Raw genomic sequence first — 15,568 nt, 5'->3', positions numbered from 1 at the left:
GGGGTGGGGGATGGGGTGGTCCATGAACTAGGGGAAAAAATTGCATCTTTATTTTTACTGACTTGTAGCTAAAATTTAACATTTCCTTCAATTATGAATTCGGTCATCAAATCCAGTAGCATTAGCAGCTTCTGTGACAGTAACATCAATAAAATCAGTTATTTTCATATTGCGTTACAGTAGTTATACATTTTTTAAAAAATTTCTTTGTTTAGGGGCACCTGGGTGACTCAGTCAGTTAAGTGTCTGCCTTCAGCTCAGGTTATGATCCCAGGACCCTGCTCAGCCGGGAGTTGGGGCCCCCTGCTCAGCCGGGAGTCTACTCCTCCCTCTCCCCCTCCCCCCACTTGTGAGCGTGCATGCGCTTTCTCTCTTTCTCTCTCTCAAATAAAATGTTTAAAATTTTTTCTTCGTTTGAGAAAGAGAGTGCATGTGGTTGTGCATACACAAGTGGGTGGAGGGGCAGAGGGAGAGAATCCTCAAGCAGACTCCCCGTTGAGTGAGGAGCCCGATGTGGGGCTCCATCTCAAGACCCTGAGATCATGACCTGAGCCAAAACCAAGAATCTGATTCTTAACTGACGGAGCCACCTAGACGACCCTACAGTCACACATTTCTAAAAAATACTGTGGATGTGCATCATTACTGTGAATTACAGCATTTATTTGACTTGCCTCTAGATCGTGTCAAATATGGTAATAAGCACATGCTATATCATAATTATTTGGATAATTCCCTTTTAGTATCATTAAGTGCTTTTGTATTCTCTTGTATTCTATTTTGTACATTTAAAAACTTCATTCTGAGAAGAGTCCATAGGCTTCACTATGCTGTCACTATGCTTGTCTGAGACACAAGTTTAGGAACCTCTGCTTTGGTCCCTGGGATGCATTTGGGAGAAGAGCATGCCAACATTTGCTTAGGGAAGATTGGTGGGAATGTGGGATATGTAACAAAAAGCTGAGATCCCGGCTCTCACCTGAGATGCCCACTAATCCCATATAGTCTTGCCTGTTGCTCCAACCCACAGGGGTACCCAGTTCAACACAACCTCAGTAGCTCTGCTGGTCATCGTAATACATGCGTGCTGCAAAATAGGAAGGGTTAAACTTCATTCTCTGTAGTCTTTAAATAAAATATGCTAAATGATTCCCATCTAAAAATGGTGAAAATAAAAATAGCTTAAGTGTTTAAAGGGGTCAGCCTTCAGCTGTCTAGAAAAGTCTTATAATCCAGAAGGACTTAGTCCCACTGTTTCTGGTTTACTATTTTTACAGCATTTGTTCTTCAGCAAATACTTGTTCGCATACACTCATACACTGTGTTGGAGATACTACAGATTTATTGTGGTTCCCTTCTAAGATCTCCTTGAGATATTTGTCATCACTGAAAAACCTTAAAGTCACTACATTTTTTTCTTTTTTAAGATTTTTTTTTTATTAGAGAGAGAGTGCGTGCACGCATGGGGTGGGGGGCACAGGGTGATGGAAAGGGAGAGAGAATCTCAAGCAGATTCCTTACTGAGTGTGGAGCCCGACAAGGGGCTCAATCTCAAGACCCTGAGATCATGACCTCGGCTGAAACCAAGAGTCAGACACTCAGCCGACTGAGCCACCCAGGTGCCCCACTAAATTTTTATTTTGAATTGCCATCATACATTGAGCAAATTTATTGAGTACTTGCTGTGTGCCAGGCACTGTGATGGGCACTTGGGGCTACATCAGTGAACAAAATAGACAGTAATTCTCTCTGAGAGCAGACATTCAGGCATCCAGGTGCCTTATGCTCTGAGGTCGGTGGAGCTGTTCTGCGGGCTAGAAAAACTGCTTGCCACCCACAGACCTGTGTATTTTTTAGGCAGTGGTTTCCACACTCTGTTTCTGTGGGTCATTGTGATACCTCAGGGCTGGCTGAAGGAGGGGAAAGGAATGTTCTGCTTCTCCAGCTCCATTTTAATCAGAGCATTCCTGATTTTACATATCTGGGATTGCTGGAAGGTTGGGTTGGGGTGAGGTAGGGGAGAGTTCTTCTGCCTACTGGATGTTTGGGAAGATGGTCAGATTCTTGATGTGACTGGCATTATCTGTTTGCTGGCTGGTATGGAATAAATTTTTGTCTGTTCTGCACTGAAAGGCCGTTGGAATAATAGCAAGCCCGTTGCCTTTGGGCACTGTTACTTAAGGTAAAAAAAAATTTTTTTTTTAATGGCTTAATACAACCATTTATTATGTAGGTGGTTTTGTGGGTAAGGAATTTGGGAAGGGCTCCGCTGGGCAGTTTGTCTGCCTGGCTTCCTGTGGGGCAGCGAGGTCTAGATGATTCCTTTCCAACGTGGCGTCTTTGCTCAGGTGTCTGGTGGGTCAGTGGTACTGGGCTTCTCTTGCTGTCCAGCTGGGGCCTCGGACCCCAGGGCTGCTTCATGTGGCTTGGGCTCCTCGGGTACTGTCACTTTCCTAGGGAGTCGATCTTTTCCGACTTTGTAGACATGAAGGGAACAGCTAGCAGTCATTGGGAGTGAATACGTGCAAGGCTTTATACTAACAACTTTCACGTTTATTGTTTAGTTTTTATCCTGCAAGCCCCACTTTGATAGAAGAGGAGACTGAGGTTCTAGGAAGTGGGTGACCTGCCCAGACGTGCACGTGAAGTTGCAGAGGCTGGAGCCTCTGTCAGCATTTCCGGTTACACAACTGCCCCAAGGATCTGTCGGAGACTCACAGCTGCTGCTGCGTAGGAGCCGGGGCTGACTTTCTCCTCAGAGTTGTGACCTGCAGCGGAGAGGGTTCCCTTCTGTCTTCTTAGGGCCGATTCTGTTTCAGTGTCTGCTCCTAGAGGCCCGTTCCCTGCCGTGGGATGCTCCTCTCCCGTCCAGCAGGCAACACTGGCTTCATTCTCATAGTTTCCACTTCCCCCCTACTCACCTCCCTCCCATAAAATGTGCACACACACCATACTACTCGAAAACAACAAATAGGGGTCCCGGCAGTTTTTTTCTTTTTTTTTTTTTAAGATTTTATTTTTTTTAGAGAGAGAAAGCACACGCGAGAGAGGCAAAAGGAGGAGAGGGGGAATCTCAAGGAGACTCCATGCTGAGCGCAGGGCTCCATCCCAGGACCCTGAGATCACGACCTGAACCGAAACCAAGAGTCGGATGCTTAACTGACCGAGCCATCCAGGCGCCCTGGGGTCCAGGTGGTTTATGCAAAGAATGGGATGCTCATCACACGTTTGCCAGAATGGCGTATTGGGCAGCGTTCATAACAGCTGGCATCAGGTTCATTGGAACTGGATCCTGAGTAGGTTCAATTTTTTGGGGGGGGTATTCCTGTGTGTACAGTGTTTCAGTGAATGAATCGATGCTGTGGTTATCAGGAAGGAGTGAGATGCGTCTCTAGGGGATGACCGGTCCCTGCAGTATGCCCATGCTGATAAAAGTTAGTTGCAGAACGCTGATTCCCCACACACGCGCATCAGGTTCATTGGAACTGGATCCTGAGTAGGTTCAATTTTTTGGGGGGGGTATTCCTGTGTGTACAGTGTTTCAGTGAATGAATCGATGCTGTGGTTATCAGGAAGGAGTGAGATGCGTCTCTAGGGGATGACCGGTCCCTGCAGTATGCCCATGCTGATAAAAGTTAGTTGCAGAACGCTGATTCCCCACACACGCTTTTTTTTTTTTTTTTTTTTTTTTTTTTTTTGGGTAAAGGAAATTAGCATTTGGCATAGGCAAAGAACCACATGTCAGAAAAACCAAACTGTTCACTGTGGCTCTTTCTGGGTTTGGGATTATATGGGCAACTTTGTATGCTTCTGTATTTTTCTTTTACGTGGATGTGTATTAAACTTACTAGAAATAAAGAGGACTAAAGAATGCATCCTGCTGCTTTGTTTAAGAAGGAGGCGGTTTTACATGGTCCTTGAGGTTGGCCCTTTCACAGCAAGGTGAGATACCACAGCCTGGCCAGGGCCTTGATGGGGCCCAGCTGAGGGTCCTGACCTCAGCCCCTGGAAGGGAGGAAGAGGTGGGGGCAAGGTGTTCCTCCTCTCTGTCCCTTCTCTGTAGGAACCTGCCTGCAACATCTTGATCTCTCGGCTCAACCTGGAGACGTCCGCCCAGTTGGCCCAGAGGCACGGTGGCTGGTGCTGACTGGGAGCCGAGGTCCCAGGGACTGGGGTGCAGAGTGCACGTATGTAAGAGGAAGGCATCCCAGAGGGGAAAACATAGCTTTATTTTCCTGTTAAAACAAGCGGACAGGGAGGGGAAGAATTCGAGAGCAAAGCCTACATTTTTCAGTATTTGGCCTCCATTCTGATAAACTGATTCCATTCAGTGTGTTTTAAGTACACAAAGTCCGATTGTAAGATGCTGTCTGTGAGCCTCACGTGTTGCACGTCATGCTGAGAAGTTTCTGATTTGATTACAAAGACTAGACCGTGTGGCTTAGGGACGGGTGTGTTGATGTGCTGCGTGGGCGGTGCTGTTCGAGCCCGGTGCCCAGTTGCTGAGGTTCTGAGCACGGGTACAGCCTCGGGGTTGCCTCGTTACTGTTGGCTCTGAACCCTGCACCTGGCGGAGGGAAGCTCTCCTTGATCCGTTTGGTTTCTTTGGGGGAGGAAAGCCTGTACCTAGGTCCTACCCTTGAAGATCTGGTGGACACTGGAAAATTCCTTTGCTGTGTTTTCCATTGAGGTGGATTCTGCTCACAGGTCAGCAAAGGAGGGCCGTGGAGCCCGGAAGCAGGGGCAGGGCCATGTGCTGTCCCAGGGGCCCCAGTCGCTGAGGACTGGCTCCACTCCAGCTGTAGCGTGGACTCTGGTGCAAGGAGAAGAAAGTTAAGCTTTGGAGACGAGCAGAGTCATCTTTGAGTGGCTCCTTCAGACCTGTGTGTACGGCAGTGTGTGGATACTTTGTAAATTACCCACGTTTTTTTGGTCCTATTCCTTAGTTCTTTCGTGTATTGTATGTGATTACAGCCCTTTCTCATTTAATGTGGCAGGGAGCAGAGAGACTTGGGAATAATGTGTAAACAAGTCATTCAAACGTGAAATCTACTTTGGCTCTTTCTGAACATTTTTTGATGTGATCTAAAATTTTATATGTTCCCCCTTTTTATAGGGAAAACAATTGAGTCAGTTGGACTCCCTGAGGGTCTTTGGTGGCTCATTTTATTGTAAGGGTAGAGTTTGGTAAATATTTGAATCTTCCTATTTGCTCTTGATAATTTATTTGAAATGTACTCCATACTGAGATTTTGCGTCTCTCTATCTTCTTACCCTTTCTTAGCACTTCTACTCCTGTAGTGTTGGCATTCTGCTTTGTTGAGTCATTTGTCTATTTCTTTATCCCCTCTGTCTAGATTGTAGGTTACCTGAAGAACAGGATCTATGTGTGATTCATCCTTGTATTCACCATAGAATTTGACGTAAAATGTTTTATACAGTGAACAGGACTCTTAGTTGCAGCTGATAGACACCCAGTGTAAAATGGCATAGTCAAAAATTTATTAGCACAAGAATCCCAGTTGATTGGCTTCAGGCATGGCTGGATCCAGGTCCTCGAACATCAGAACCATCATTCTCACCCTCTTCCTTCCATTTTCTTCTTCCCTGTCTTTGTTTCACCTCCTCTGGAACTACCTAGCATGGCTTTATTTGTGATAGCACCAGAAATTCCAGGCTTATGTCCTCAGAATTTTAAGTCCAAAAGCAGGATTTCTCAACCTGGGCAATACTACATTTTGGGCAAGATAATTCTTAATTGTGGGGGGCTCTCCTATGCATTGTAGGGTGTGTGGCAGCATCCCTGGCCTCTGCTGACTAGATGCCAGTTGCAGCTTTTACCCTCCAGTTGTGACAACCCAAAATATCTCCAGACATTGCCAGATGTCCCCTGGGCGGGGGGGATGGTGATGGGTAGAATTGCCCCGGGTTGGAGAACCACTGGTCTAAAGCCACAGCAAGTTTCTTTTTTCCACCAATTCCTTAGAACACATAGGCCTGCCAGTCCTGGTCTGGACTGGGTTATGTGACCAACACTGAACTAATTCTACTGTGGGTGGGGTAATAGAATATGCTGGTTGGTTTGGTCTGGGGTTGCCAGTCCACTTGTTAGCTGGGGCTGGACCTGTCTGTGCCATTGAACCACTGGAATGAGGGTGGGGTGAGGCACTACTCATTATTAGGGGAGGGGGCACTGGATTCCATGTAAGACCAAAACAAGAAACTCCCGAACCAAAGCCAGAAAACACGCGGACCCTCCCAGGAACTGGGAAGTCTTTTTGAATTGAGAATGAAGTCTTGGTGTGCTGGAAAGCGATGTGTCTTGGCATCAGGAAGGTGCTGTCCTGACTCTTGAGCTTATTACCTGGGTAACTTTGGGCTAGTTTTTTTTTTTACCCTTTTCTCACTCAGATTCTGTCATGCTTGTGAAAATGTTATTTTTTTCATAAAGTTTTCATTGATGTTATTCAAACAGAATTATACATAAATCATATACTCAGTGACTTCAAAGTTTGAATAATCTCATACAGCCAGTGCCCAGATGAAGAAATGGAACAGTCCAGAAGCCCCACAGGCCCACTCCCAGTCACTCCTCCTCCAGAGATAATAGCTATCCTATCTTTTGTCATCATAGTTCAGTGTTGCCTGTTTTTGAAATTTTGCAAAAGTGGAATTCTACCATGTGATTCTGTTCTACGTGTTGTTTCTACTCAACACGATGAGTATTTGCCCATGTTGTTGCACATAGCATAGTTCGCTTATTCTCCTCCTGCATGTTTTTGATTATATGAATATCACACATACTTGTCAGTTCTGTTGCTGGGCAGTGTTTTGTCTCTGGCTTTGGCTGTTAGAAATGCTGTAACCGTCCTTGCATGCGTCTGTTGGTGAGCCGGGACACGTGTCTGTCCGGGATGCCCTGGGTTAGGGCCCTGGCGCCTGCACTAGGGGCTTAATTTAGCTTTTAACTGCTCTGCGTTTCTCAAAGACTTTTGTTTTGAGGCATAAATGAGAACAGGTGAAAAGACTCGTGTCTGTTGCCCGATAGAAAGTCCAGATCTCCTGTAAGTGTTTCATCTAAGATGAGTGATTTGGACATGAAAAGATAACATATGGGCACTTGTTAGCTTGAAAATCAGTTTTCATAAGTTTAATGTATTTGGCCCTGGATGATTTTAGGTAGAAGCAAAACTGTATTGGTGCCCAGTGTTTTGGCTGATTTTGCTGTTTTATGAACAAATACATACTATATGACCAAATATTTCTTTATTAATGATCTCTCAGTGGCAAAATTTCAAAAGGGCGTCATTTATAAAAACTGATTGTGGTGTGTGTCCTGGAGAAGGAACCAGCGCTTTGTTTAATGTTTTTTCCTAGTACGTTTACATGTTTATAGTTCCCTCTGCCTTGTAGGAAAGGAACCCCAGTGTCCCTTTACAAAGATTATGTAACATGCAAAACTAATATGGGGGCTTGCCATGATTAACTGAGAGTTCATTATATTTGTGAGCATTTCTTAATCTTTGAGAGATTATTTTGTCTCTTTTTTTTTTTTTAAAGATTTTATTTATTTATTTGACAGAGAGAGAGACAGCCAGCGAGAGAGGGAACACACGCAGGGGGAGTGGGAGAGGAAGAAGCAGGCTCCCAGCGGAAGAGCCTGACGTGGGGCTCGATCCCAGAATTCCGGGATCACGCCCTGAGCCGAAGGCAGACGCTTAACAACTGCGCCACCCAGGCGCCCCTGAGAGATTATTTTGAAGTAAACTTTGATCAGAATTATACAGTAACATTTTTTTTTTAAGATTTTATTTATTTATTTAACAGAGAGAGAGACAGCCAGTGATAGAGAGAACACAAGCAGGGGGAGTGGGAGAGGAAGAAGCAGGCTCCCAGCAGAGCAGGGAGCCTGATGCAGGGCTTGATCCCAGGACTCTGGGATCACGCCCTGAGCCGAAGGCAGGTGCTTAACGACTGAGCCACCCAGGAGCCCCCCGTACAGTAGTATTCCCCGTACAGTAGTATTTCTTATAGGGCATTCACACCTATGTATTTAATGAGCTGAGACTTCAGAGATGCGGTGAATTTATTTGCAAACCAAATTTGCCCTTAAATAGTATAAACAGCCTGTCACATATCTGTGTGACAGTTTTTTCTTTTGGTCTTGGCTAGTTTGTTCATCTCCGCCACAAGCATGGTGAGGATCTGTGCAGCTGGGCCGTGTCAGTGCTGCTAAAACACACAGCTTGCCAAGGCCCTAGTCATCCAGTAGGGTTTGGGTATAATGCTGTGGGGACAGGGTGAGGAGGGAGCGTTCCTTACCTTAGGACACGAGAAAGAACAGATGAATGATAGATATATCAGAGATGCTGCCTGTCCGCACTGCCTAGCGCTCGTGGACACTGCAGATGCCAGGGCCCCACCTGCAAACAGGCTGCTTCGTCGAGGCTGGGGTGGGGCAGGTCTCCCTGCTTGAGTGGAGGGCTAGTGCATTCACTGAAGAGGGTTGGACTTTGAGGACCTAGGTTCGCAGGCTGAACATGCAGTGATTTATTCCATGATCTGTCAATATCTATGCTAACCAATCAAAATGTTTTGACTTTTAAACATTGTTTTAGAGAAGTCACAAAATAATTTTACAGTCTCCCAGATTCCCTTCTCTCTCTTCCTTGCTTACCGTCTCCCACCCACGTTTGTTAGCTCCTGCAGCTGTTAAAACACTGAGGTTGAATTCTTGTCTCATTGTTTTAAACATTTGTAGAAGCATGTTGGTTTTGACAAAAGGTTGTAGTGAACCTTTCAAATGATTGTTTTGGAGTCGGATGCTGGGTTTTGTGTTGCAGAGACTCTTTTCATGGGATCTGAAAGCTAAGAGTGTGTCCCATTTGCCATTTCAGGCTAGGGAAGCTGAATACTACTTAAGTTTTACATAAGAGTGAAGATCAAGACCCACAGGATAGAAGGAAGAGGATGAATGAGGTGGGTGGCCCCGTGTAAGGGCCCGCGGTCATTAGCATTTCCTAGGTGCCGTTGCTGCCTCAGTCAGCGAATGAGCGCGTCTGGTCTCTCTTTCGGGAAGACCTCACCCATGAGTCTGACCATGGGGCTAATGGTAAGCGTAAAGCAGGAGTTGAGGCATTAGTTTACCCTGGGGATCCGTGACCAACAGGCAGCTAAGAGGCCTCTACTCAGGACCCACCTTCTCCACACATTCAGTCGCTTTAGTGCTGTTTGTGGTCTAGCATCTGCCACATTATACTGGAAATCGCATATTTAGAGTGTCTCTTATTTCCTAGACCGCGAGCCTCTCAGGTCAGAAGAATCCCATCTTACTCACCGTATGAGGTGTATTCACGTCTCTGTGTTGAATCTAGTCTCAACAAGCTGTGCTCTTGGACAACACGGGAGCCCACGTGTGTTGTATCTGGATGGGGTCAGACTCCTGTTTTACTCTCTTTAAATAATTTAAGTTGTGAGCACTTGTAAGAAGATATTGCCTTAAGTGTCTTGTATAAAATTTAAGACACGTAAGATAGAGGAAATACTTGATTTAATTTCATTTTCTTCCCCTATATTTACCTTGTTTCTGACCAACGGATGTAAAAACCACTCCTTACCAACAAAAATGAAACACAAGTCTGTTCCTTCTGGAAAATAATTATGCAGAATAGTTTTCTCTTAGAAGTGCTTGTTTTTACTTTTTGCTGTGAGAGAACATTTCATCCAAGGGACAAAGCACAGCGTGGTCTGCCTTATTTTTGCAGTTTGGTAATGTTTTACTGTTAAATAACAGGAAAAAATGCTAAAGTTTTATATACAACTCCAGGCTTCTTCAGACTCATTTAATATTTATTTGTTACCAGTTGGCAGCAAAACAAAAGTATAAATGTAAAGTAAAATGACTTTTCATTCTAAATACTGTTTTAGAAGCTCTTTCCTCAGTCCTTGTGTGTAAAATTACACTTGCAGTGTGTTTATAATCCTTTAAAATCCCTAAATCCTTACCAAAAAAGTTGACCCAAATGTTTAAATAAGGACTTTATTTACAGAAATAAATGTTTCTAGTTCTCTTACACTAAGTATCATTTTCTGGTGACTTATAGAAACAATATTCACTTAAGCTTGCTGCAGAAACAACACGCATATGTACTGTGATACCGTGCTTTTTTAGTATGTGAATTCAAAAGAGGGTTGTTTTGGTTGTGAAATAGTGCAGATTTACTTTAAAAAGGAGCTTTAGTATAAACTCAAATAGGTTGACAGAAGAGCAGTTTAATAAATTTTATGTCAGAACTGGGCCTTTTTTTTTTATTATTGGTGATTCATTTTAATTAACATGTTTTTGTGATTCCCAATGTAAAAGGAAAAAAAAAAATCTCAAACCCTTATTGAATTTATGCTAGTATAATGCTTTTCAGGTTCTTGTTTTTGCTGTAGTTAGCTTTGATTTACTCTATCTGCTTATCTGGGATCAGAAATGACGTAGATATTACTGCTGTGACTATACTAAAAAAAGATTTTGTTAAAAGTTCCCAGATCGTATCAGTGGAAATAAACTCCAGTGGTCTCAGTGTATTTGCCCTAATGGGGTCAGTGTATTTGCAGTAAATATTGTAATTTGAAGTTTATGTTCTCAGAGACTGCAGTTTTACCTTGAGACACTTTTCAGTTCAGTTATGCTTATTTTAGGGGTTACTATTGACATTTCCCCCTTCTTTATTTTTACATATCTCTCTGAGCTGCCAACTCCAGCAGCTGCTGGTTCTCAGTGGCCCCTCTCCCTTGGTTGACGTTCTGACGTCATCCTTGACGCTCTGGTTCCTCCTCCTCCACCTTCCATTCCTCAGTTTCTTTACGTCTGAAACATTGGTGTGGCCTGTGCTCCCATGCCTGCCTTCTTCTTTTACTTCGCCTTCTTCTGTTCCCAGGGGGCAGCCACTCTTGTGCGTGAGCTGCTGACGTCGCAGTCGACATCTCCTGTCTTGGACTCCAGGCCCAGCTGCCCAGCTGCCTGCTGGATGTTTTACTTTCAGGTCCTCCTGGTCTGACTCAACATGTGCAAAAGCCAAACTCCTCACGTCATCTCCACAAAGCTGCTCCTTCCGTGTCCCCTGCTCACGCAGCTTGAGGCCGACTCTGCAAGCCACGTGCTGGCTTCCATGCCCTCGACTCCCCCATCTAGATAGCCGCCAAATCTTGTGTATTCTGTCTTCCAGAAGCTTTTATTCAGCCTTTCTCTTGACTCCCGTCTTCTTCCAGGCTCCCCCAGACCCCATCTCAGTACTGTAAACGTTCTAACTAAGCATCTCTTGGGGGCCCCGCTCCCCGCCTGGGCAGGGCCGCCTTGCTTCCATCCCCTGTTTCTGGATCCCTACCTCCTGGCATCTAGTGATACCTAGAGAAAAGTTTGGAAATACAATGAAGTAAATGACTCTGTCCCCTTGTGCGACAAGTAACACCGTAGGTGAGTCCAGGACAGAGTTAAAAGCATGGAGAATTCAGGATTTCCTCACAAGTGGATATTATGCCTTCATTTCTCCAGGTCTGTTCTGGTAAAGGGAACTAAACTCTCAGTGCAGATTTACAAATGTACACACAGGTGGAGTCCGTTTTTTATTGAAAAAGTCTCCTGTTTTACTTATGATAATTTTAAAACATTGGATTTTTAACCGTTGACAATTTATGGCTGAAAATACGTTTGGCAATATGCTGTCAACTATTGTGAGATGGTTATATTCTTGTCAGGATCCCAGTGGTTCTTTTTAACCCCCGCTGTCTCCTTTATGCCCATGTTACAGTTCACCAGAGCAAGGAGTGGGGGCACTGGGCTTTGACGCCCGTCTCCTACAGGTTGTGATTAGTGTGTAGGAAAGGCTGGCCGTTCGAAAAACTTCCACAGCCTCAACCCTGACCAAGGTTGTGATTTGCTGTTCAGCCTCTCCTGACCTTGAGAAGTGGGGGAACAATCAGATTCTACTTTGTGTCTTCTCTCTGTGCTGTTTACTATTGAGTCACCATAAATTCACACGACTCACACATTTTCTCTGCACTTTGGTTACGTAATGAAAGACGCCATTACCTCAGATGCAGTGGAAGACCCAGCATATAGAAATGACCCTTACTTTAACAAGCCTCAGTAGCCTGTGTAAGACTTCTGTTCAGAGAGTAAGTTTCACCATGGGGAAGATTCATGTGACTCCTGAAAAAATAATTTCATAGAATTGGTCAGGAAAGTGGTGAGGTTCTTTACTTGCATGAATTAGTTATTTTTCTTTGAAAATTCTTTACTTCTCAGAAATACCTTTTACCTGAAAAATCTTGCAAGTTTTTTTTTTTTTTTTTTTAAAGAAATGGAGGCAGTTCTTGTCAATGTCCTATAGTGACTTGTTGGCAAAGGTGTGAGTGGAACCTGGGCTTCCTCCCTCCCTCCCTCTCCTCTCTGTCCTGTCATCTTTTCTAGTAACCATTTTCAGGCTTCCGTGGGATGTGTTGTCTGGCAGTGGGAGAGTGTGCTATTGCACAAGCAAGTAGTGCAAATTCATGCTTGACAGATGTTGAAATTTTGGTTTATTTAGTATTATTTAGCTCCTATACTTCAGTAATCAATTTTTAAACTATAGCGTATACCTAAATATATTTGAACTCTTTGCATGATCAGATACCTTGGAAGGATGTATCATAATCTTTACAGCAGAGGTACCAACTTTAAGACGCGCTTGATGTGCAATCAGAGAGAGAAAAATCTTTTGAGTCATTGGGTCTTACAGCATAGAAGCATATGTTTTAAATCTACAACCATGTCCCTTTACTGTATATGTTGATCTTCGACCTGAATTGTTAACGGGTTTTTTGTTGTTGTTCTTTCCTCTATAATGTTGTTAGAAGACTTCGAGCCTCTGGGTATCGGGCCTTAAATTGAATTTTCTTACATAGAAAAAAAGGAAAAAAATTGCTTTGGGTGTTAGGTCATAACGAAAACCAGGGCCTTCCTTAGGAAGATTGAATTCATGCCTGTGTTTTGGTATCGTGGCTGTAGCTCACCTGAGTGACCTCACAGATCCTTCCTGCGGTCGCAGATCCATCTTCACGTCTGCTGCTGCCTCGAAGGCTCTCGTCAGAAGCTCCTGATGAGACGTGTAGCAGTAGGGACGATAACAGCACACGAGACCCTTTTGTTCATTCTCTTGATCATGGCTCTGCGTGGAACCCAAAGGCTCTGGAGTCTGTGTGGGAAGAAGCGCAGTTTGTTGCCCTGATAATGACACTGTCTTGGTTGCTCACTCCTTCGTTAAAGCCTCCTAGCTCTGTAGTCAATACCGGTCAACTGTTAGGAAATAGAGAACTGACTAATAAATTGCCAGTTATCCTTGAAGGAAAAAATAAGGATGTGATTTGAAGAAATGTTTTATAGATAATTTCAGTCGTCACTTGTCATCCTCATCCCACCCATTTATTGTGGAAGACTCTCCAAGATACACTGCCATGACATCTAGAAAACTTGCATCATGTTTTGGTGAGCCACATTGGAGACAAACCTCTTAGGGAGGTGACAGCAGCTGCGGAGAGGACCTGGCTTTGCCGTGGGACTAACCCGGGTTTGACTCCGAGGCTCGCCACATTGGGCTGTGTGTCCGTGGGCTAGTCACTTAACCTTGTGGAGTGTTGTGGCCATGCGAATCCTCTAGCGTAGTCCCTGGCACGTCAGAGGTGCTTAATAAATACCGTTCCCCTTCTCCTGTGTGTGCAAGTTGTGCATTTCCCTCTCGTGGGAAGGCGTTTGCGGTCTCAGATTCCCCATGGGCTCCTACTTCAGGACCCGGCACACGCAGGGGGGAGGTCGGGGAGAGCAGAGTGTAGGCTGCTCGTATATTCGTGCCGTGTGTGTGCCTCGTGGGAGCACTGGCTACTGCGGGTTCCAAGTAACACTCTCCCTTTCTTGGCAGGTGCCGGAGATCATCAGCTCCATTCGCCAGGCTGGGAAGATTGCCCGCCAGGAGGAGCTCCACTGCCCGTCTGAGTTTGATGACACGTTTGCCAAGAAGTTTGAGGTGCTCTTCTGTGGCCGGGTGACCGTGGCCCACAAGAAGGCTCCTCCGGCCCTGATCGACGAGTGCATTGAGAAGTTCAATCACGTCAGTTGCAGCAGGAAAGCCGAATTCGACTTGGTCTCCCAGAATTCTGAAACCCCAAATCCCGCGGGAGGCCTTTCCTTCTCGGATAAGTTCCGATCTGTGCTGCAGCCGGTGGGGAACGGGGAGCAGGGCCGGAGGCCCATGCGCAAATCCTTCTCCCAGCCGGGGCTGCGCTCTTTGGCCTTTAAGAAGGAATTTCAAGATGGAAGCCTGCGAAGTAGTAGTTTTTTCAGCTCCTTTGAGGAAAACGACATTGAGAACCACCTCATTAGCGGACACAATATTGTGCAGCCGACAGATATTGAGGAAAATCGAACTATGCTGTTCACGGTAAAATATCATCAAGCCCTGGGCTCATCCTCAGTGTGAGATAACGTGTTCAGTCTGCTTTATTGAGGAAAGGATTCATAGCAAATTGTTTGGGATTTATGCGTGAATCCATGTATTTTTATAGTGAATAATCCTTTTCTTAGGATAAAATCCTTACTTTAGTCCTAGGCCTTTAAAATCATCGTTGGAAACCTAGAGAGAGTCCATCTTCTATCCTTGTTTGTTTTTATCTCTACCCATCCCTCCCCCCTTAGTTGAAAGAGACCTTTTCAATGGAAGGAACAGGGCACATATGTAAGAGGCCCCCAAAAGGATTTTTAAAATGTATATTAATTTCAATGATATATATTCCAACAAAATCTTTTAGTTGGAAAATATTCTGTCTTTACTGTTTCTATTAATTTATAAAACATTTATCCTTTGTTAATCAGGATAATTGGATTTGGGGATAAGATAATATTTGAAATTTGTACCCAAACTGAAATAGTAGTTTAGCCACCTGTTTTTCTCGAAGAGGTTTGGTAAACTGATAGCCAAGTGCCAGGAAAGGAATGGACAGGGAATCTGTCCTTGGCACTTGGGGTTCCTGGGTTCTATGCTGCTCTGGGCTCCTCTGGATGGGCTTGCCCTCCTTGGGAGTCCCCAGGGCCTTCCCAGCTGTGAGCTGGCCTCTGATGATCTAGGGAACTGATTGGTTTTTGGCCCCCTTCTAGAATGTCGTGACTGGTATTCTAGAAGAGCTAAATTACTGGAGGTGTAATGTTCTTGTGCCTAACTCAAGGCAGAGAGATGGCCGATGGGTAAGGAAGCTGCTACTTAGGTTAAGGCGATGCTGGATGTAAGCAGGTTTAAGATGAAGATGATGTGTCAATGGGTTAATAAGACTTTTCTTCCTCTCTTTGTCGTGTATTGGAAAGAGTGCTATGTCGGCACTCAGGCCTGTGCTTTAGTCTGTGATGTATATTTTAAAAAGAAAAATTCTTTCGTGTCATTGTGAAAGCTGCTCAGCACATGTATGTTCAAGTTTTTAATGTGTGACTACTGTATGCAGGGTCCCTTGCAACATGCTTGCAGTAACAGCAGTGAACAAGGCAGCCATGGCCTCT

The 15,568-nt window shown here is 44.7% G+C and overlaps 1 protein-coding gene across 10 annotated transcripts in view; it reads left to right on the top strand.

Moving 5' to 3' along the window:
- Positions 1–15,568, top strand: part of TBC1D1 (TBC1 domain family member 1) — a 214,196-nt gene that overhangs the window by 82,918 nt on the left and 115,710 nt on the right. For all 10 annotated transcript variants that reach the window (XR_005833380.1, XM_040624867.1, XM_040624866.1 and 7 more), the window contains exon 2: positions 13,944–14,462. Coding sequence is in view for 9 of the 10 variants with exons in the window: in XM_040624867.1 (XP_040480801.1) it covers positions 13,944–14,462 (519 nt within the window). In the remaining variant the exon portion in view is untranslated. The remainder of the gene's footprint in view (positions 1–13,943; positions 14,463–15,568) is intronic.

This window comes from Ursus maritimus, unplaced genomic scaffold (assembly GCF_017311325.1).
Source record: "Ursus maritimus isolate PB19 unplaced genomic scaffold, ASM1731132v1 scaffold_8, whole genome shotgun sequence".
Lineage (NCBI taxonomy): Eukaryota > Metazoa > Chordata > Mammalia > Carnivora > Ursidae > Ursus > Ursus maritimus.
This window is presented reverse-complemented; position numbering and strand designations above follow the sequence as displayed.